The sequence below is a fragment of the Galeopterus variegatus genome, unplaced genomic scaffold (assembly GCF_000696425.1).
Source record: "Galeopterus variegatus unplaced genomic scaffold, G_variegatus-3.0.2 Scaffold8326, whole genome shotgun sequence".
Lineage (NCBI taxonomy): Eukaryota > Metazoa > Chordata > Mammalia > Dermoptera > Cynocephalidae > Galeopterus > Galeopterus variegatus.
In genome coordinates, this window is record NW_007734437.1 from 36,016 (window position 1) to 58,977 (window position 22,962).

General features: G+C 52.9%; 1 protein-coding gene across 1 annotated transcript in view; it reads left to right on the plus strand.

Annotated features, from left to right (window-relative positions):
* LOC103608339 (metalloprotease TIKI2-like) overlaps positions 1-22,962 on the plus strand; it is a 59,291-nt gene that overhangs the window by 26,166 nt on the left and 10,163 nt on the right. The window contains exons 5-6 of the mRNA XM_008592783.1: positions 4,116-4,290; positions 21,141-21,231. Coding sequence (XP_008591005.1) covers positions 4,116-4,290; positions 21,141-21,231 — 266 coding nt within the window. The remainder of the gene's footprint in view (positions 1-4,115; positions 4,291-21,140; positions 21,232-22,962) is intronic.

Consider the following 22,962-nt stretch of genomic DNA (forward strand, 5'->3'; position numbering starts at 1 on the left):
TCAAGGAATGGCAAGCTCAGATTTTCCCTGAGCCTCTGTCCAGAATCACTGATTTATCTCTAGAAGGTGGGAACCGCTTCAGGAGTCTCCCAGCAGTGCCCGTACTTGAAGTGGGACAGGGGATGGGGGGATTGATCCTCCCAAATTAGAACAATAACCCAGGCTGTACCCAGGGGTGCTCATGAAGAATCTCGACCCTTGAGGAGAGGGTAGGCAATTCTGCACAGACGCAGAAAAGCCTCAGATCAGGGTAGCAAGGCTGCATCTAATGCCCACGTGCTGATGGAGCAGGGGTCTAGGTGAGGTGGGGCTGTGTCTGCAACTGGAGGCCTTTAAGTCTGTGGGGGGCAGAGGACCCGGAAACCACTCTATCTGCAGTCAGGGAGGTCTTCAGCGAGAAGGTGATCTGGGAACTAGGCTGAGAGTCGAGTCCGCCAGGCAGGGGTAAAGTGGCAGACTGAGCAAGTTGCGTTGGGGGAGTGTGGGAATGTGGGAGGACCTGAAGGAATGGTTTGCGGAATAGGGCGTGGGTCATGCTGGGCCAAGATTGCCTGCTGAGGGACAGAAGCCTGGAGAATTTGAGCCAGAAAGGGGCATGGTCAAAACGATGCCTCTGGCTGCAATGTGGAGGATTATGATGTGGCCTCTGGAGGCCAGGGTGGGACAGGTGCAGGGTCCGTGTTCCTAATGCTGGGCATGGGGACCTGGTATATCTCACTCTTGGCCTACCTGCCTCCCTACTCCACCATCCCCACCTTCAGAAGTGGCTGCAGCACTGGAAGCCCCCAGGCCGTGGGCCCTGGCAGTGCCCTGTCATCAGCAGGGAAATCCAAAGGCCCTCCCCTGGGGAACCTTGCCTGAGCACCCAGCCTGCATTCAGTGCAGTGTGGCCACATGTATTTGTTGTCCAGACCCAGATACTTTTGAGAATGAAGGGTCAGATATAATTCAGGGTCAAAATAATTAACAGGCATGGAGCAGTCTCCTCCAGCCATAAAGCTAGACTGTCATGGTCAACCAGGACATGTGCTCACCCTATTAGGGGCCTCCTCTGGGCTCCCACACACCTCGATGGCCTATCAAAGCACATACCCCACAGTGTGTTTGTGTGAGCATCTGTGAGCCTCATCCGGGGCAGCAGACCCAGCCTGAGCTTGCTCTGTGACCCCCTAGCCTGACACAGCGCCAGAGCTGTGGAAGTTCTCAGATGGTGTCTGTTGTGTGGATGGGGTAAAGAAAGGGAAGGGATGTGACCACTGAGGTTGGTGGCGTCAGCAGACCTGACCCAGCCCTGGCTGCGGGTCAGGAGAGCTGACACTGAAGTCCTCCCCACAGCCCACCCCAACTCTGGGCGACCCATCTCATCACCCCAGCCCAGAGCTGTCACTCCAGAGCTCTGAGGGCCTTACTTGTCCTCTTTTCAGTGTTATCTTGCATCCTGCACTTAAACTTGTCATGGGAGATTTAAGGCCCCCGACAAGGCTAATGACATCATTAATTTGCTTTCATCCCAGCCCTGGCCCAAACCCAGTCCCCATCCTTGGCCTGGAGCCATGAAACATGCAGAGAATGTCGGCAGCAGCAGGGCAACCCAGGGAACCGGAGTGTCTAGCCCAGCTCCTTCATGGCTTTGAAATTTAACTTTTTGGTTCTTGTCCTTGTGAATTTTTTTTTAGCTCCCTAAGGAATGAATGGAAATTCATCTTTCTACAGATGCACATTTGTGGTTAGGAAGCATAGGAAGAAAGGCTGAGCACATCCATAGGTCCCAGGGACCCTTGGAAGAGGGGAAGGGAAGCAGAATGCTTCCCCCAGCTAGTCCCCCAGCTGCATCCCCCAGGCTAGTCATGTAAGAGTTAACATTGATGCGAGACTTCCTTTGTGCCCTGCACTGTGCTAAGTACTTTCCAAAACTCACTTAATCTTTACAACAAAGTATGTTAACCCCACATTACCAGTTTGGAAACTGAGTCTCAGAGAGGCCAAGTAACTTGCTAATTATAGAGAGGCTGCCTAGCTAGTAAGTGGCAGAAGGGGGATTCTAACCCCATTCAGAACCACTATCACTCTACAGCCTCTCCATTCCTTCCTTCATTCATTCATTCACTAGTTCAACAAATATTTATTTGTTGGTACAATGTAGTTTCACATTCTGTCCCATTCCCAAGTAATGGAGAGAAGCCTATGAGGGACATGTTTCTGGAAATAACCATTCCGAGTCAGCCTCTCTGTGCTCCTTCTGCACGCAGACACTTCTGTTGTTTCCTGTAGGTGCATCAAGTCCAAGTGTGGCTTGTTTTGTTCAGGCTGCCATCATCCCTTCCATAATTGGGGGGGAGTGGGGCAGCAGGTAAGAATTCTACTTCTTATTTCTCCCTGGACGACAACTCTGTGCCAGTCCTGATTGAGCACTAGCAGGGCTACTACGTGCAGCTTTGCAGGTTGCACAGTGCACAAGGTTAGCGAACACCAGTCATGTCACATCTTGTTCGTCCCAGACAGCAAGTCAGTCCTTTCTGAAGCAGACGTCCCATGGCACATGTACTTTACCTCCCCCTCACTCTGGGGGACGTAATGGTTCTTGGTCAGCAGATAGCAGAGGCACATGTCCCAGCCTCCACAGAGTTCTTCAGTGTTCAGCTTCCATTGACTCCTCCCTTCTCCTCAGAAGCCACGTGGCTGGGCTGCATGACTCTTTGGGGGGCTAAAACCTACAAGAAATTAGTCTCCTTACACCACACCATTCACCTGCCTCTTCCATTAGTCAGCTAGACCTGGTGTCTTGTGATTCATGCCTGGGTAGGTGAAGACAGAGAAGTGGAAGAGGGGATGCCAGGTGGGAGACATCCTGTGAGAGGTTAGAATGGCACCAACGGGTTTTGGAGAGAAAGAGTATGTTCTGACTCACTGCCTCAGTTTCCTCTATGACCCCGTGTACTTGCTGGAGGGGTGGTGCTGGCACACCTGAACCTGCCATCCAGGTTGGAGAGACAAAATGCTGGGAATGGAAGAACACAGGAGGAGGCAGCAGTGGTTGGGAAGGGACAATGCAGCTTTCTGTCCAAGGCTCCAGGAGCCTTGGCTGGGCACCTTCCTTGTGCCAGGCGCTGGGGAGCAGGAATGACAGAGGCTCTGTCCCTGGACTCAGGGAGTGCTCTGCCTGGCTCAGGGCATGCTACCAATGCTGCTGCCAGCCCTGGGGCTGGGTACAGAGGGCGGGGTGATTGTGCAAGGCCCGGGCAGTTCCAAGCCAGGTTGTTGAGCAGTCCATCCTATGGGGGAAGCTGTGGTCCTGGAGCTGAAGTTTTCAAGAGGGGATGGAGGGATTAGAGTTGTGTCCTGGAGAGTAGTGGGACCTGGGACGGGGAGATGGTGGTGGTCACAGATGGTGGCTCAGGCATTGGGAAGCCAAAGCCAACAATCCCTCCTCTCATGCCTGTAAGGTGGGGTGGGCCAAATGCAGCCCCTGACCACACTGATCCTCTCATTTAATCCTCATGTAGTGTCAGTCTCATCTTACGAGTGCGAAAACAGGGGTTCAGGAAAGTTAAGTAACTGGCCCAGCGCCACACAGCAGCAGAACAGGGCTGAAGCCCAGGTCAGCCTAATCCTGCCCCCTGTGGCCTTTCTGCTACACCAGGCAGCTCATTTGACCCTCCACAACCTCTTGCTGAACTGAATTCCTCATACGTTGACAGAGCTGGGCTTGGTGCTGAAATGAGAGCAGTTAACAAGACGAACACATGCCAGCTGAGGACTCCCGGGACCTCAGTATCTGGGAGCTGAGGTTAAACAGGGCAGCAATGCAGGCAGAATGATGCCTGGGGAGCCCGGCAGCCAGGGCTTGTACCCTGGCCCTGCACTTCGCTAGCTGTGTGACTTTGCACTTGTCTCTGGATCTTTTCCACTCCTGTTTGCTTCATCTACAAAATCAGAATAAACAATGCTCATTTCAGAGGGTTTTGGAATTGATGAGAAACATGTACATAGCCTGTAGCCCACTGTAGGGGCCTAACAGAGGTGAGTTGTTCAACCCCACCCAGGCTGTGCATGCTTATCCGAAGTCCACCTTGCTCCACAGAGAACTGAAGGCAGCCTCTGTCTTGCCTTTACAGCTGCCCAACTTCATCAACACCACCCTCCCGCCACACGAGCAGGTGACAGCCCAGGAGATCGACAGCTACTTCCGCCAGGAGCTCATTTACAAGAGGAACGAGCGCATGGGGAAGAGGGTCATGGCCCTTCTGCAGGAGAACGAGGATAAGATCTGCTTCTTTGCCTTCGGAGCAGGTTTGGGCCAGACTGGGAAGGGACTATTTGCAGGGTCCTGGGAGATTTGCTAGACCCTCCCTGACCTCTGGTTCATCAAGGGAAAAGCTGAGGCCTAGAAGGGGGTGGGAAGAGCCATAGTGCTGAGAGGCGGGGCTGGGACCCAAAGCAGTTCTCTTGCTTCCGGCCAAGGGTTGTTTACTAATGGTCCCCGTGGGTAAGGAAAGTGATCCCTGCCAAGGCTAGGATAACTTCTGTGGCTCCCTCATGCCCCACGTGGCCATACTGAGAGCCCAGATGGTTCAGCCCAGCTTTGGGCCCTCCTAGCAGAGCCAGGTCTGAGGCTTGAGGGCTATGTGGCCCCAAGGGGAGAAGATGGCTCTGGCAGCCCAGCCCTGGCTCCAAATCCCAGCCCAGCCACCCCACCCTGGCTGGTACCTTCTCAAATGCTCAATTCCCTAGTATTAGTCAGGGCTCTCCAGAGAGAACTGACGGGAGAGAGAGGGAGAGAGAGGGGGAGGGAAGGGGAAGGGGTTTTATTAGGGAAATTGGCTCACGTAACTATAGAGACTAAGATGTCACACAACAGCTGTCTGTAAGCTGGAGACCCTGCAATGCCAATACCATGGCTCAGTCCAAGTCCAAAGGCCTCAGAACCAGGGAAGCTGATGGTGCAATTCTCCGTCCAAGGCAGAAGGCCTGAGAACCTGAGGGAGAGGAGGGGAACACTGATGTGAGTCTTGGAGTCCCCAGGCCGAGAACCTGGGGTCCTGATGTTCAGGGGCAGGAGGAGAACAGTGCATCTCACCCTCAGGAGGAGAGGAAATCCTTTCCTCTGCCTTTTTGTTCTATCCAGGCCCAAGCAATTGGATCCCACCCACACTGAGGAAGGATCTCCCCCCGCCCAGTCAACTCAGACTCACATGCCAAGCTCCTCTGGAAACACCCTCACAGACACACCCACAAATAATGCTTTACCAGTTCTCTAGGTATTCATTAATCCAGCCAAGTTGACACCTAAAATTAACCATCACATCCCTATTGTATAGATGGGCTGTAATAGCAGCAACTATTTGGTGAATTAAAAATATCTACCTTGTAGAATAGTTGTAAAGAGTAGTGATAACATTTAAATGGCCTGCCATATAGTAGGAACTCAAAATGGCAGCTACGATCATCATCGTCATCATCATGATTATAATGGATACAGGTATTATCATCACAGTGTGGAACCGTGGACTTGACACTTTCTTCTGGGGGGTCTGGCCTCATGCAAAGGTAAGTCCAGGCGTTCAGGTGCAGGGCTTGCCGAGCGCCTCACTCCCTGTCCCTTCTCTTCTCCCTTCTTCTCCTCCCTTGCTCTCTCTTCCTTTCTCTATAGCTGTCTCTGCCTATGACAGTGGCATCTATGTTGGGACCAGGATACTGTATTTGCCTCCTTTATTCGTCAGCTTTTGCTCTGTAGCTTAGAGCAAAACACATTTATTTCTTGCTCATGTGACCTGCAGTTTGGGTTGGCAGGATTCACCTCCCATCTTGTGAGAGTCAGACAAGCTGGCTTGTGGATATGTTCACCCTGCCTGGTGCTGCCAGGCAGCCCTTGCCTTCCCGGCCATCACCCACACACTGCCCTCCAGGTCGAGAAGTCAGTCCGTCCCACAAGGGCCCTATGAACATCCTGATTTCGTAATGGGGTATGTCCACTATTGCAGGTCTGTACCCCCATTCAGCTCTAAATATTTCAAGGGCAAGTGCCAGAGGTACATCTGTCCAGGCCTCTCCTGCCTTTGCAGCCCTCAGTGAGTAGAGGCACATGGGAGGGGCTCAGAAATGGATGCAGGACCCTGGGGACAGCCTCTTTAAGGCCACAGCAGCTGGGCAGAAAGTGTTCTGGGCTTACATTGGAGCTCTGCCTTGGCCTGTTGTGGCCTCTGGCAAGTCCCTTCTCCTCTTGCGGTCTCAATTTACTCATCAGGACAGGAGAAGCCAGGACTGGCTTGAGGCATCTGGACACCAGGAGATATTCAGACACAGGTTTCAGAGAAAGGAGGGGTTCATCTTAGGGGGGTCTGGAGAAGCTTCCTGGAAGAGCCGGCAGGAACAGGACCTTGACTGATGCATGGAGAGTGCAAAGCCACTCTCCAGATGCAGGACACCTGCTGGAGGTCTGGTGTGGGTCAGGACAGCTTTGAGGACCATGTAGAGAGGTTCTCTCCAAGCAGCCTCCCCTCCGATTCCCCATGCAGCTGCCCCCCATGCCTCCCTCTCAAGGGCATCTGGGCAGTGCATCCCGTTCTGGAACAGCCCCCCCACTGACTTCAAAAGGGGAGCCACTCTGAGTCAACCAGCCCCCAGGCTCTTCCCCAGGCCTAGAAGGAGCCCCAACAGAATCCAGTCATTGGAACTCAGTCATAGTTACGGATTGGAGTTACAGTCATTGGAACCCCAGAGAGTCCAGTCACTGACGGAGGCAAAGGAAAGAAGCAGCATTCCCCAAGTGGACAGGCCTCCCTGCCCTGCCTGCCTTAGGTCTCAGGACCAGAGTCACCAAGGGCCTGAGGATAGCTAATGCCAGCTCTCTCCTGTGGGTGAGGAAGCAGGAGAGTCTAAAGATGGAAATCACAGCCAGGTGAGCAGCCCTGGACACTCACCTCCTTTTCCTGAAACCCCAAGTCTGTGGGGGCACAAATGTCCACTCAAGCACCAGGACAGTACACAGGCATCTTCTTAACTCTCCCATCTCCAATGTTCAGTCAGTGTCTGGTCAGTCCTGTAGACAGATCACCAGAAAGACCTCCCACGTCTGCTCTGTCCAGCCCCAGTGCCACTATCCCGGCCCGAGCATCCATCAGCTCAGCCTCCTGGCCTTCTCCCTGCCTCCAGACTACTCTCCACATTGTGGCCAGTGAATGGTGCAGGGTCTGTCTTCCACTCTACCACAGCCTCAGGGAAGGCAGGCAACACGTACTCATCACTGTGTCTTTGGTAGCGTGTAATAGGTTTCAAGATTGCTGAGTGAATGAAAGAATGACTCAGTGAAGGAATGAGCAAATGAATGAACACTGACCAGAGCCTCCTGTCTGCTCTGGGCCTAATGAGCTTATTAGGCTAGGCCAGCAGTAAAGCCAGGGCAAGGCGAGCCCCGTCTTGGCTCTCTTGGACCCACTCTCCAAAAGCAGCAGGTCTGAAGGCATATGCAGATCTTGCTGGCAGCTGTCACTGCCCTGGCTCAGCCACACCTGGAACAAGTGGCTCACTCTGCACAGCAAATCTGCCCTTGAGTAGAAAACTTCAGAGCTGGACAGAGCCTCTGAGCTCAAGGCGGCCCACCTCATCATAGCTGTGAGCAGACTGAGGTCCACAGAGAGCAGGGACATGGGCAAAGCTCAGAGCAAGTCGGGGACAGAGCCAGGGCCAGACCCCAGGCCCAGGAGCTGCGGTCCAAGAGCTCTGTTTTCACGCGTGGGGCATCAAGCCAGCTGAGCTGTCCTATGACAGAGTCAGCATATTGGCATGGGACGCACCCAAGTGAAATCTGTGGTGAGAGGAGTCCACTCCCACCTCGTTACTTTCTCATGGTCGTGTAACTCCTGAGTCCCACATCCGATGAGAGGCTGAAAGATTTATGTGCAGGGCTGGGGCCAGGCACTCACTCAGTGCAGTGCAACCTGCACCCGCTCCACTCCCCATGCTGTCTGATGCCCCTGCAGCTCCATCTCAGCCCTTCCCAGGCTGCCAGGCAGTGAGGACCTCAAGGCTCAGCTGAACTCTTGTTGCCCATCACCTGCCAGGTCCTCAAAGAAAGCACAGGACTCCCCAAGACTGCGAAAGCGGGGAGGGACTGTACTACTAGGAAAATACCTGTCCATCTCCCAGGCATGTGTCTGCTCATGCAAAGGTCTCTCAGATCCAGAGTCCATGGGTGTCTCTACAAAATATCTTAGGAAACAGAAACTGGATTATAAGACACCTTGGCCACTATCAGCCCAGGCTTGCCAGGTGTCAGAGCCAGGCACCTGCTGAGGTTCTGCCATTCAGGGCCAGCTGCAGAGTCCCACCCAAGGCCCCAAAGTCTCCATAGTTCTGGAGCTCTGGGAGAGGCAAAACAAGCGAAGGTGAGAGATGGAGCCTCCACCTGCCTGGCCCCTCCAGTGATTATTAAAACCCTCCCCCAGCTCACCCTGTCTCCAGAATTTCACCCTGACTGCCCACAAGGACAGTCTGGGATTCCCAGCACTGAAAGTATTCCCAGCACTGGCCCTTCCTCTGTTCTGCTCTAAGGGGGCTTCAGTGCAAAAGCCAAGAGGCCTGGGTGTAAAATATGTCCCTACCACTGGCAGCTAAGAGACCCTGGGAAAGCCATTTCACCTCCAAGGGCCTCAGTCCCTCATCTATAAAATGGTGATAATACACCTCCCTCATTGGATTGTGCCAGATATGCTCATTTTAGATCATAGGATTAAAACTCTCTACCAGGTGGAGGGATTCTTATAATAACCCCTATTGTGTGCCAGCAGCCATTCCAGGCTCTTTGAGCACATTGCCTCTGAGCTTCACACTAACACCATGAGATGGGTTTTAGGATACTCATTTTGCAGATGGAAGCTGAGGCTTGGAGGGGATGCATGGCTTCCATGCAGCAGACCTTCGAGTTGAACCCTGGCCTTTTGGGTCCCAGTTATGGCGTTTCCCCTGCACGTGGTGCTCTTGCTATATACATTCAGAAATGGTGACAATTTTGTGGAAAGGGGTACGTGTCTGTTTAGCTGGTATACCTCACAGAAGAACACTCTTCTTAGCGTCTGTGATGTTCCTCATCCTGGTTCTGTCTGATGCCTTCTGAAGAACACTCAGCAGGTTCAGGGGCAGGTGGGGTGCAGACGTGTATTCCAACTCTAAGCAGGCCTAGATGATGTCTGGGCACCCAGATTGAAGCCCCACCTCTCCAGGAGGTGCCTGCGGCCAGTGTGCAAGCCCAGATACTCTAGAATGAGCCAGGTTGCTGCCATGAAGGGTTGTGTCAGCACGAGGGGAGAGGAGGCCCATTTCCTGACTGCTAGGTTCATGCACTTGGACAAGCTGAGTCTGAAGGGCCCCCAAGACCATCTAGTGCAGTTGCTTGAAGATGCAGGTCCCTGGACTTCCTCTGGTGTACAAGTAACAGAGAAAAATAAGTAGACAGTGATGGACTTTATTTATTAGTTAAATTTATTCAATTTACAGTTTTACCTTATGTTCTGAAATTATCACCTTACTACTGTGTTTGAAGTTAAAATATACTTAAAAAAATGATCCTGATAGAAGGCAGATAGGGATCTCAAAGTCCTTACTTGGAAGAATTAAAAGCTGGTAACTATTGTCCCCCCGTCCACCTACCATTTTTTTAGATGGGAAAGAACTGGATATGCTTAAAACATGGAAAGAATACACTATGCTGAATGAGGCTGATGATACAGGAGAGAGAGAGGAAAAATTACAAGCCTGAGGTTCCAAGAAGGTATGAAGGGTGGGACCGGAGCTCAGGTCCAGGGTTTGTCCTTGGGTAGAGGAGGGTACCGCCTCACCTGTAACCAAAGGGAAGAAGGAAGGAGTCTGGCAGGCAGGTAATTTTGGTGGAACAGTGAGCAAATTCTCAACTGATGGTTTCTAATCAGAGCTCCACTCTCTAAACTAGAAGGTGAAGTCATCTGCAGAGAAAAAGGAGGAAGGTGGGAAGGTTCTTGGTTTGAAGAGGGGAAAACATTTGACTTAAATGCAAGAGAGATTGGCCACAAGAACTGACCAGGACAAGAGGTCAAATAGTTTCATCTCATGGGTCAGTGGGGATTGATTGGAAGTGGTTGCCTGGAGGGTGATGGTGTAAAGGATGATAAAACCACATCAGAGCACAGCAGAGAAGAGATCCTGATTGACTGGTGATGTCTGCTATGGACCAGGATGAGGAGACATGCCTGCCACAAATCTCTGTACTAGGAACACAGAGGACACTGACTAGCAGTGAGCGCCAACGAGCCTGCCAAGTCGCAGGCTGTAAGGTTTTCTCCAGCAACACCAAACAGCACGTGTTCTGTCCCCCAGGCCTGTCTCCTGATTTTATCCTAGTGCCCACTGCTCAGTGATCATCCCATTGCATGTGAACTACTCCAGGTCAGGGCCCGTACGCCTCAGAATTGCCAACCCTAGTAGGCGTAGTAAAGACATACAGTGCTGGAGCAAATCACAGAATAAAGTTCATTCCATTCAGTCACATGGTATCTCCTGGGCCCCATGCCTTGCTGGGGAGAGGGGAGGGAGTTTCAGTCCCAGGCACTAGAGGAAAATGACAATTTGTCTCTAGTACCAGGAAAATGAGTTTTCTCAAGATGATTACTTGTTCAGCCATCCAAGAATCCTCCAGCATTTTTCTTTTTTTTTTTTTCCTTCAAGAATAGAATGAGTAATGTAGGAACTGGAGGAGCTGGGTTGGAGACATGAGCCACACCCAGGGGTGGACTAGGTACATTCTAGGGCCCTTTGATTCTAAACTCTGAGAACCAGTAGTTCTCGTACATTCTCTGACCCTAGTATACCATAATCTGAATATAATTCTAACTTCTGACATTCCAAATCTGTTGACCCTAACATCCTATTGATCTGAGATTGCATGGTTCTAACGTGCTATCATGATAACGTTCTAACATCATAGCATAGCATAGTTTGCTTCAACCACTCTTGGATTTCTTGGGAGGAGTATGGGGCTGAGAGCCTTCCAGGACCTGGAAATCCTTCCACTCCCTGCAGGAAGCAGAAGTCCAGGCAGAAAGCAGGATTTGAAGAGTTAAAGATGGGCTGTGTGAGGACCAGAGACGGGGGCACTGAACCCCTGATTCCAGTGCCTGCACATCCAGCACATTCCATTTCCAGGCCACTCCAGCCTGTTTCTTACCTCAGCTGAAGTGCTACAGGCCCAGAATCAGAAACATGACCATGGAAAAAATAAAGAAAGGAAGAAAAAGAAACATGCTCACAGGGCTCGGACACAGAAACACATTAGTGGTGAAGACCCAGGCTTGAGAGAAGGGAGAGATAGGTAGAAGCCCAACATACCAAACACCATTAATATCTTTTTTATTAATAACAACAGCAATTGCTCCCTGGAAACTAGGCACCCTCCTGCATATGACCCCCACATCCTCAATTCCTCTTGGAGGGAGACAGGCTGGTATTTATGATTCCATTTGACAGATAGGTAAACTGAGGTGCAGATGGAAACTTAGAGTCTTAGTACTGGAGTGAAATGATAGGTGCACTGTCTAGGCTGTTCTTCCTGATGGCCAGCCTCCCTAAAAAAATATCTAGCTGCTGCTTGGGCTCTCTGATCTTCTGAGAATGCACTTCCTCCCCCTTTTCTGCTGGGTCTTCCATAACCTCCTCTGTGGGCTCCCACAGTCCCCTAGGATGTCCTTGTCACAGCCCTGCTCATGCTGAACACATTGGTCATCTCTCAGTCTAGACTGGTCACTCCCTAAGCACTGAGAAAGTGTTGTTACCACTTGTTGAGTGAATGAATGAATGAATGAATGCACCAACCCCAACGTTCATAAGCAGAAATGCTCCCTGGCCCTACATCACCCTACAGCAATACCTGGACTAGACTCTACAACTGCCACCCCCATGGTGGGAGACCAAGGGGCCCAGAACATCCTATCTGCCATTTGGAAGGTGAGCCTGGATCGACAAATGAAAAGACCTGACAACCAACTAGAGAGTCCCAGAGACTGTTGAGCAAACTGTGCAGTCAGAGGCTGGAGGAAGAGGGAGTCTAGTGCTAGTATTTAGGAAGAGGAAGCAGCAGGATGGTTAGGGAGGGAATCTGCGAGAAGGGAAAGAAAGTAGGGTAAGGTGAGAGTTAAGTCAAGGACACGAGGATGGAAAAGGGAAATGGCCTAGTGCCGTGGAAACTTCTTGCACTCTGAGACCTTTCCTTTGGCATTCTCAGAGCCTTCCCTCCCCCTCTGCACAGTGAGGGGCTTAGGTAAAGTGAGGCTAAAGTCTCTTTTGGTCCCAACATTCAGCAGTTCCATGAATGCCTAACAGAGGTTTGCGTGATTGGCATTGAAAGGACGCAGGGTAAGTCAGAGAAGGCTTCCAGGAGGAGGTGAGAACTCGTTAAAATTTCCCTGATGCAGGTCCACTTGCCATCTAGTTCCTCTCATCATCCCTGTAGTCCTCAGGACAAGACCCAAACCCACCTCCTCCTCCCCCTTGTTTCTTCACTTGATGGCCTCAGTAGCAGAAACCCCTCAGTGCTCATGGCTGGCATAGAAGAGCAGCCTTGGTCCCTCAGGGCCTTTTAACCTTAGAAATAAAAGGCAGCACACACCCAGCTGCTTTCTCCTCTCATAGACAAGTGCCCATGGCCTGCCACTCTGCCCAAGCAGGAACATGAGGCCACAGCATCCAGAAGTGTTTCAGAATTTCCAACAGTGCTTCAAAGGCCTTTGCGCCCCACCACATATACATCTGGCAGCTGGAACACCTGCTATGGGCTGTGATTGGAGTCAACGTTCCTGTTTGAGCCCAGAGCTTCCAGCCAGCCAGAGGCACATCCTAGCTTCTGGTTTGTCCCTAGCTGGAGCCAGCCCTGACCCTCCAAAACAGGGGACAGTAGAGAAGACCAGAGTGCCCCTGTCCCAGACTGGATCTCTAGGGCTCCTCTATTAGTAAACAAGAATTTACAGATCTCAGCTATGGGCTCAGCATTCTGCTAGACAGTGTGGGAAAGGCAAGAGAAGTGTCACAGATTAAGAGTATGGGCCTGAAGCCAGACTGTATGAGTTAGAAACCCAGCGCTTCTGCTGGTAAGAGGCAGCCTTGGGCAGATCAGCTGCTCAGCCTCTCTCAGCCCTCAGATCCCCCTCTGTAAATGAGCTAGCATTGTACAGCTCAGGTCCTGGCATGGTAAAATCGCTCCATAAATGTGAGCTCTTGTGTTACCACTGTTATTTCAGGGTCGCTGGTCCCTTGGAACCCAGAGTTCTCCAAGGATGGGATCCCCATGCAGGAAAGTAGAGCCATTGGGGAAGAGGGGCCAGAAGTGCTTCTTAGCCTCTGAGAACTAAGCTGGGACACTGCAGGGAAACCCCAAGTGCCAGTATCAGCTCCAAGTGACAGTGAGGCTCAGGAGGGGATGGGCCTATCTGACTGGCCGACAGGGGGCTCCCTGGGGTCCTGAGGTGCTGTAACTCAAGAACAAGAGCCTCTGAATGTTATAAGAGGAGTTACCATGACCACAGCAATCCCTGGGCTGGGCACTGGCCCCTGCAGTTCTCAGAACTCATCACAGGCCCCCTCCTGTGCTGACCTGGAATCTCCCTGCATGGTCATTGCCTGGGTCTGGAGCAGTCTCACCCAGGAGGAAAGGGGGCCATATTTGACTCATCTTAGGGCACAGGCTGGTCAGACTGCCAGGATCTGTGTCCTCACCGATGGGACAGGGCAGCATGCACAGAGGAGGCTATCTGGCCTCCAAACCAAATGCTAATTTAAAGGGATCTGGTCCAAGGGAAATGAAAAACTTAAACCCTGAGAATTTTAGAAGAATCAAGAGGGTTGGCTTGATTGGGTGGTGCCTTTAAAGAGGAAGTTCCTGAATCGGACCTTCAGCCTGGGCAACCATCACACAGGTGTCAGAGGCCCCAGAGCAGATCCCGCCCCAAAGGGAGCCTCGCCTACAGCGGGTGGCCCCAGCCTCTGCAGCTGCCTCCACGAAGTGCCCTCAACATGGACACACCTGCGCCATATCTGGGCTCAGGTCTGGCTCTGCCGCTTGGTGCCTGGCTGGGGCAGGTTCTGTTAGCTTCAGCAGGATGGTTGTGAGGGTAAAAGAGAAAACGAATCAGTGTGTGGTGCATTCTAAGTGCTGGAGAATGGCAGGCAGGTTGCTGTTCTTCATGTCTGTGTTGTCTTTACAGTATTAACACAGAGCTGAGCTAGCCAGAGGATGGCCTGGGACTTTTTCCTTTTTGATATCCTGAATTCCAGCAGCCTCCAAAGAAGAGCAGGCGGCGAAGGCTGATAATACAGATCGAATCTCTTGTTTGATCACCAGCTCCCCATAGGAGGTCTGCATCACCTACACAGGCCTTACAAGCACTCACAAACCTGCTGCTTACACAGCTCCAGGTGTGGGGCACTCGTTTCCTTATAGCTGGACAGTTAGTTAGTTGCCTGAGAGAGTGTTCTTTGGTCCCATCTGAAACCTGCCCCCTTCACTTTGTCCTGCAGCCATCAGAATTCCACAGCTTGTCCCTCCTGCCCCAAACTTTGCTGTTGCCCATCCCCCCATTCCCTTTATATTCCAATGACTGAAGGGTGCATGGCACATGCCGCACCCTTCTCCCCTAGTACCCGTGCCCATCATGCCCTCCCCCAGGAACACCCTCCCACCCCTTCCTCTGCAACCCAAGGCCCGAGCATCCCTGGTCCCTGCGTGGGACCTGCTGTCCTGTAAGTGTCTACTTGCCCATCTCCCTTCCACACTGTGACCTCCTCAGGGGTGGGGACCGCATGCCTCAGCTTCTGGCATGAGGCTGGGTACAGAGAAGGTGTCATCTGTTCCGGGTGAACTCAAAAGGCCCCAGCCCTGCCCTGGGTTGGTCACAAAGCAAGAGAGGAAGCTCAGGTCTGCCAGTGTCCCACTAGACACTCCCTGGAAGACTAGAACCCCTGGGTCCCCCAATTGTCTGTCCATCCACTGGTCCTCCTGTCCAGCCTGCTTGTCACACTTCCTCAGGAAAACAAACACCCCAGTAGCTTGATATCCGGCTGGCCAGTCCTGGCAGCTAGATTAGCATTTGAAAGTTTCCCTTGCATTAATTTCAGACGGAACATAAATATGGGCTTGGGATGCCTCTTTCAGGAGAAAACTGGAAACCCGGTGTACTCACAGGAGAGAAAACATGTGTGCTGGCCGAGGGGAGCCCGTGTTACTTTGGAGCCTTTGTGGGAACATCTGGTTCTCCCCTCCTCCCCCCCCCAGCCCCCTAACATGGCCTTGCAATTGCCCTGTTAATTGGTGTATTGTTCTTGCTGAGCACTCCTACACGCTTCTCTCCAATCTGGTGAACCTTGGAAGGTACACATGTTTCTGACAATTTCCTGCCCCAAAATGTGAACATGGGATCCCTAGCAGCTGCCAAAACTTCAGAGAGGGTGTACTGGAATGTGCAGTGAACTGGGACATCTCTGGATTGAAGTCCAGGCTTTGCCTTTTACCGGCTATGTGACCTTGGGCAAGTCCCATCCCCTCACTGAGCCTCAGTTTCCTCATCTGTAAACAGGGACGTCAAAGGGCGGCTGCAAGGATGAAATGAAATGATGTTTGAGAGGCATCATGTACCCAAGAGGCCCCCTAAGTATGAGTTTGTGTTCAGGTCATCAAATGATGGAGTCACAGAGGTGAAAGGAAACATGAGAGCCTGTGGCCTAACGCCATGTGGGGAAACCGATGCATAAAGAGGGAAGGGAAATTGCCCAAGGTCGATTGATGAACTGAGTTTTCTGTCCTAACCCCAGGACAGGATTCTTCTCTCTACCCTGCCTTCCTGTGGGAGAGGGTCAGGTGGGGCTGTCAGGCTGTGCCCAGCTGACAGGCAGGAGCTAGATCTGACCTGTGCTCCCCTCACAGAGCCTTGTGCCCTGGCACAGGCCTGTTTGCATCTGGATGAAAGGGAGCCTTTTTCTCTGCACTAAGACATCATGGGGGCTGCACCCACTCAGAGCAAGATAACTTTTCCTGCTTATAGATTAATGTCCTCTAAGTGGGACTCTGGCTTATCTCAAGGGAATCAAGTACCAACCAACCCAGCCCACCATTTTTAAGACCTAATCCCCCTCCAGGCCCTTGCTTCTCCTTGCTTTGCTTGTCTTCCTGCACACCTCCTTCCGAATCCCACCCATCGTGGGAGTGCTCGCTACATGAGCCCCTCCTCCAGGAAGCCGTCCTTGATGTCCTCAGTGAATTAGTCTCTCCTCCACCATGCCCTTTGTTTTCATTTCTGGGTCCCCTTTCTCCTTTCTCCTCCTCTTTTCTCTCCTTCCCTTACTGTCTCTGTCTCTTTGTATCTCTTTGCCCTATCCTTGTCTCTTTCTATGTCTTTCTCTTTTTGTCTCTGTATCTCTCACTGCCCGTCTCTGGGCCCCTCTCTCCTCCTCTTGTCTTTCTGCGATTTCCCTAGGTCCTGGCGCTGTCTTCCTCTCCCGTGTCCCTCTCTGTGGCTCTCCCTGTTCTTCTCCCTACCTCTCTCTCTGTGTCTCCTCTCTCCCTCTCTCTGTCTCCATGCTTCTGTGTGTCCCATCCCCCAGGATCCTCCCTGTCTCCCCCTCGCCATCCACACGGCCTCAGCAGATGAACTGGAACATGTCTTCCTGCAGAGAGCTGGCCAGAGAACAGCTGTCAGTGCTGGAAGGAGCTGCTGAGTAGTGGCCAGGAGACCCTGGGAGCCTAGGCAAGCCGTGCAGGCTAAGCCCCAGCATCGTGGGGCCCTTTTGGAATATTTCCCTGACCTTCCCTGCAGGTTCCAGGATGGGTGTGGTGCCTTTTTCAGGATTTGTGACCTTGGAGGAGAGCCGAAGCCCTGTCTGCCAGCCCCTGGGGACAGCATGCGCTGGGCTCTGACTCAGAGACTGGTCCAAGGTCCAACCTCCTGGGATTGGTGAAATCTGGAAGAGCATCAATCACCAAGGGGCAGGGCTGGGCTGCAAGAGGAGAGGATAGTGAGCTCAGGTCTCCTGGGGATAGGATGAGATCATGGAAAGGATATGGAGTAACAAGTTCTGTCACTCCTTCACTCAACAAACATTCCCAGAGCCACTGCCATGTGCCAGACTGGGGCTTAGCTCTGGGGACAAAGATGAATCAGGCGTGGCCCCTGAACTGGAAAAGTTCACAGTTCCCCCTCAGGTGACTGGTCGGGAACACATTCTGACAGAGTCAGCTCTGGAGTGTGGGAAGATCATTTTAGCTGCAGTGAAGAGAGTGAACTGGAGAGAACAAGGAGGACAGTTTCTGCAGTGATTCAGGCAGACTCCGATGGTGACCTGGGGCAGAGTCAAGCAGGTTTAGGAGGTATTTCAGGGGGACTCGGGGTTGATTGTAGGAGGACGTGGAGGGAGAAGTCAAGACAAGACCTGCTGGGCTTGGATAGCAGAGCTCAGTCGGGACACATCCCTGGAGAGAAGGGTGAGTTAGATTTTGCAGGTTCTGAGGATTAGATGGAGATATCCAGTAGGACACTGGACAAATGAGTCTGGGCTAAGGTGGCAATTCCAGAGTGGTCAGCATTGTACGGTAACTGAAACTGTCAGGGTGGATGGTTTGTCCACGGAGTGACAGTAGAGTGAGAAGAAAAGAGGCCCAGGGCAGGGTTCTCTACAGTTACTGGGCAGGACACAGAGGAACCCCCAAGGAGGACAGAAAGGGAAGTTGCCAGTTTGGCCAACCCAACTGTGGGGTCCTGTGTAACCAAGCCCCAGAGAGTGGTGGGAACATGGGCAAGACTGTATGGTACACAACTTGCACCATGCAGTTCTGGGACACAGTCTGCATGGAGCGGCGCCTCCTGGAGTTGTGCAAGGAGGAGCCTCATGGCGGGGACACCATTCTCCCTGCCCTGGAGGGAGGACAGGGAAGATGGGTGTGGCTTGGAGAAGCAGAGAGTCAGAATTTGAAGGGATCATTTCCATTTTCTTGAAGTACCTAAAGTCTTCTGTTTAGGGTCTTAAGGAGAGCAAGAAAGATCTAGAACCACTGAGGTAGAGGGAATGATGGGTGCGCCAACCAGACATGTGAAGTGTTGCTACGCACTGCTCAGGACCCAGCGGCGTTCTGTGAGGCCTGCGTTGTTAAAGCCATGCCAGGGCCATGCTGGGGCCTGGGCCCCTCTGAATGTCTCCTCTGCCCAGCCCCAGAAAGGCTCCTTTGGAGCAGCAGTCAGTAACTATCTCCAGCTGCTCCTATGCAGCTTGGGGCAGGGCTGTTTCCCTGTGGCTCTTGAAATCCTCTGGGTAAACACAGGGACCACACTTGGGTTGCCAGGCCCTCATCTTTAAACAGGTCTCTGTGGAGGCCTTTACTGCCGAGAGTGGGGTCTAGGAGCTGCTGGCAGAGGCCCTGCCGCCTGTGCATGGGAGGCTGCTGCTCCTGTCTCTTCCAGCCCAATCATGCTGTGGGGGCAGGCAAGAGTGGGCATGACTCTGTGGCCCAGCCAGGGATTGTCCTCAGCCCATCACTCAGGACTGCAGTCTGGGCTTCTCCAGAGCACATTCACTCCCCCTGCCTCCTTAGGGCTTTACAACTGCCCCAAGGAGTTAGCCAAAGGGCTATGGGCCCATCAGACACACAGAAAACTGAGGCTGGTGGTGGGGAAGCCACTTGATCAGGATCACAGGCTGAGGGGAAGACTCAGAGCTTTGGCAGGAGCCTGGGTCTTCTGTCCTCAACAGCGCTAGGGTGGGGCAAGAGCTCTAGAAAAGCCTGCTTGTGCCTGTGGGGTCCCTGTCTTTTCTGCAGTCAGCCCCCAAACATGCTTGCTCACCTCCTGGTCTCTGCACATGCTGTTCGCCCTGTCTGGAACACCCTCCCCCTCAGTGCCACCCCACCCCATCCTCACCTAGCTGAGTCTCATCCCACCATCCAGGATCTGCCCTGACCCCAGTCTAGCTTAGATGCCTCTGTGAACCCTCATGGCCTCCTGTGCCTCCCTCTGCATCATCATACTTAGTGACCAGATCACAAGAGTCCCACTACAGACTGAGTGCCTGGAACGGGACCCATTCACCACTGCCCAGCACAAGATATGCACTCAGTCAATGTTTGTTAAATGAATGAAATGAATAGGGGAGAAAGGAAGGGAGGGAGGAAGGGATGAAGGAGGAAGAGGAGGGGGAAATATATTTTCATAAGGGTCTCTGGAGTCAAACAAAAACCTTCCCCATAGACTTTGAGAACTGGAGGAGCCCATAGATACAGGTTAAGTATCGCTTATCTGAAATGCTTGGACCAGAACAGTTTCAGATTTCAGATTTTTTTGGATTTTGAATATTTGCAGAATACATACCAGTTGAATACTACTACTGCAAAATTCAAAATGCTCTAATAAGCATTTCCTTTGAAGAGCACATCAGTGCTCAAAAAGCTTTGGGTTTTGGAGCATTTGAATTTCAGATTTTTGGATTAGGGATGCTCAACCTGTATTGTGCAGCCCAAATTCTTCCCTTTTATGTAGAGAAACTGAGGATATTAGATGGTAATAGGTGTGCCCAAGTTCTCAGTGAGCATGGTAGGTGCTGGACTAAAACCCCTGGCAATCCCAGTGATCCCCAGGTGGGACTCCAGGGACTGGCAGACCAGCAGGCGGGAGTTCATTGGGCTGGGGAAGTCATGAAACCAGCCAGGGTGTGCAAGTCTGGTGGGCTGGGGGCTGCAGGGTTCACTCCTCTGCTCCAGCTGCTGTGCAGTCTCAGGCTGGCTCCCTGTGCCAGAGCCTCTCCATTCCCTGACAGCTTGTCCACTTTCTGTTCTAGATCTCCCTGGGGCTGTCAGCATGCTGACCTTCCAGCCTCCCACCTGTCACCACCCGTCACAGGCAATTAGAGGAATAGTGCAGGGGTTTCCCCCCAGGTTTTGGGATGAACAGTGAACAGGAATGGGGAGTGCTGCCCACGTGAGTGGGGCTGCAGGGCAGACCCACAGCGGGAGAGGAGACTGAGGCCCAGGAGGCAGATAGTCGTCACTAGGTGCTGAATCCCAGCAGCTCCTACATCCAGTCGGGTGGCCTCTGAGGATTCTTCCTAACCAAAGCCTGGGAGAGGCTTCCCCTGAATTCTCAGACCTCAGGCTAGCATCCCAACAGGAGGGCAATTTCCACTCTCACCTGGGGCTTTGGACTAAATTATGCATTTCTCTATTCCCAATGCCTAGCATGGGGCTGGCCACAGTGCAAACGCGTCATAAGCATTGGCTGAATGGATGACAGTGGGTAGGGACGAGGTGGAGGCCAGCCTCTCTCCCCACACACACCTCTGGAGGGTTCGGTTTTGTACTTGTACCTCCTCTAGGCCACTGTCCTGTCTGCTGGACCCTGCCATCAGTGGGGTTTTGTTGGTCTCCCCTACTGGTATCTTACCTCAATGAGGCGTCAGTGGCCATTGCAGCACGGGGGCCATAGTGTGTGCTCCATGAATGTCAGCTAGATGGTGAACACGTAAACCCGTGAATGTGCGGGTCCAGGCAGCACATGCTAAGCCTGTGCCTGGCAGTGGAGACATGGTCTCTGTCCTATGGGAGGCTGGTGAGGAGACCGACATGGACACATAGAACTCCACGCCCATGCTAAGGGCAGGAGGCACGAGTTGCTGATGGAACTTACATGGATGAGCCAGAGACCTGCGGGGGACTTGAGGGCTTCTTGGATGGGGCCTTGTATGACTGCTGAAGGCTGTCCCAGCCTGACCATCAGGGGCTGGTGTCAACTTAGTGGCGTGAGGCACAGCCATGCAACAGGAGGCACCTGGAGCTCGCACTACATGCCACCGTTTCTGTAGTCATCACAGTAGTCCTGGAGGCTGCTATGACATGCAGCCCACTTTACAGATGAGGACACTGAGGCATAGGACTACAACCAGTAAGCACAGAGCCAGGATTTGGGCCTGGGCAGGGTGGCTCCAGGACCACGTTTTATCACTGTGCTATACTGCCTCTAGGGAGTCTGGGGCCTCAACACTGGGTTAGGTTACTGGCCCAGATGCAGACCTAGGGGACGGCCTAAGGCCATCCCCAGTGGCTAGTGACCTGGCATATGGCTGAGCCTGCTTTGTTCCTTGTGTTCCAGGTCACTTTCTGGGGAACAACACCGTCATCGACGTTCTACGGCAGGCAGGGCTGGAAGTGGATCACACACCTGCAGGGCAGGACATCCACAGGTGAGCAGCCAGGGCATATGGGAGTGTCTTGGAATTAGGAGACATTGGGAGTGTCTGACCTGCCACCACCCTCCTGCGGGCCAGGCCAGACAATGTACTGCATAGCTGCCTGCCACCTGCCTTCCTGCTCAGGCCTACAGGGAGAGTTGTTGAGAAGCCTCTGCAAGACAGGGCCACGTGGGGATGGGCCTTGACCAGGCACCTAACAGTGTTGGTGTGGGCTGAGGTGGGAGACTTGAAAGGAGGTAATGGTGTGGGGCCAGGGCATGACAGTGGGAATGGGAGCAGCATTAGGATTTAAGAGGTGCTTAGGACTTAGACACTGGTGAATTGGGTGGGGTGGAAGGACTCTCTAAAACTCCCGGGTTGCTACCTGGAGGACTGGGTGGATGCCCAGCTTGAGTCGAGGTGATGCCATGGCATCTTCCCTGTGTCCCAGCCCCCGCCATGGCAGTCCCACTGCCCACCCACACCTGGGCCTCACCTTCTCGACTGTACCTTCTCCACTGCCACCTCCAGCTGTGCCCCCGATCCCTGCTTTGCCTGCCAGGGCATGCTCACTCTGCTCAAAAAGCCACTACTGGTCATCCTCTCTTCCTGTGGGGGTTTCCTGTCCCCACCCCTCACCCTCAGTCTGAGCACTGCCCACGGGCAGGGACCAGCTCAGCCCATCTGTGGGTCCACAGCACCAGCACCAGGCCAAGCATGGTGAAGGTGGCAGCCAGAGCCAGGCTTTAGGTCCTGGGCAGCCACAGAGGTCAGTGACAGAATCCTCAAACTCAGGGGTTCAATATGGCCCACGCTCCAGCTTTTATGCAGAAACAGTTCTCACCGAGCCATAAGGGCAGTGACAATGTGATTTCAGCCCCGTCCCTGACATTATAAGACCCAGAGTTTGAAAGAAGCTTGAATAATCATAGTTGATACTTATTGGCTGCTCACCTTTAACTCATTTAGTCTTCACAAAAACCCCACGAGGAGCTATGAGTATCCCTGCTTTATAACTGAGGAACCTGAGGCCCAGAGAGGTGTGGTTACGTGCAGAAGGACACACAGCTTGTGTAAGTGCAAGTGTGGCTCTAAGGTGTCCCTGACTCCTTCCCACTCCTTCCTACTCCTTGTACACACTCTGAGGGTGGGATGGGGGCTCAGAAATGACTGAGACTTGCTCTCCAGAGATGAGGCCTAGAGGACAGGGCCATGGGGTCACACAGAGCACTGAGCGGTTGGTCCCCTAGCTCCACAGCATTCTGAGGGACTTGTAAACCCTCACGTGGGGACTCCCTTCCAGCCTCCCACATTTTCTCATCTGGATCCAATGGCCAAGACTGCTCTTCCCTTCCTATCTGAACCACTGGAGTCCAGCACAAATCTATTTGTACCAGGGGCCAGGGTGGGCATGTGTTTGAGGGGTGGGGATCCAAGGTAGCCTCAGGGACAAGGCATTCCTCAAGTTCCCCTCATCTCCCTTCACCCACCCCTCAACCCCTCCACCCCAAGGACTTTCCCCTTGAAGCTCATTGTGTGTCCAGGCCAGGGCAGGGAGGCAGGCAGGCCGGCCAGGCTGGCGAGCCTCCTATTCATCTCAGAGCCCAAGTACTAGAGGAGGGGGTCCCCTCTCCTCCCCCACGGGCTCTGCTCTGAGGGCTCTCAGTCTTAGTCTCCTGCACAGGGGAGCCAGGGAGCTGGCAGGGTGCAGGGGGGCAGGGATGCCGAGGAGTTCTGACAATA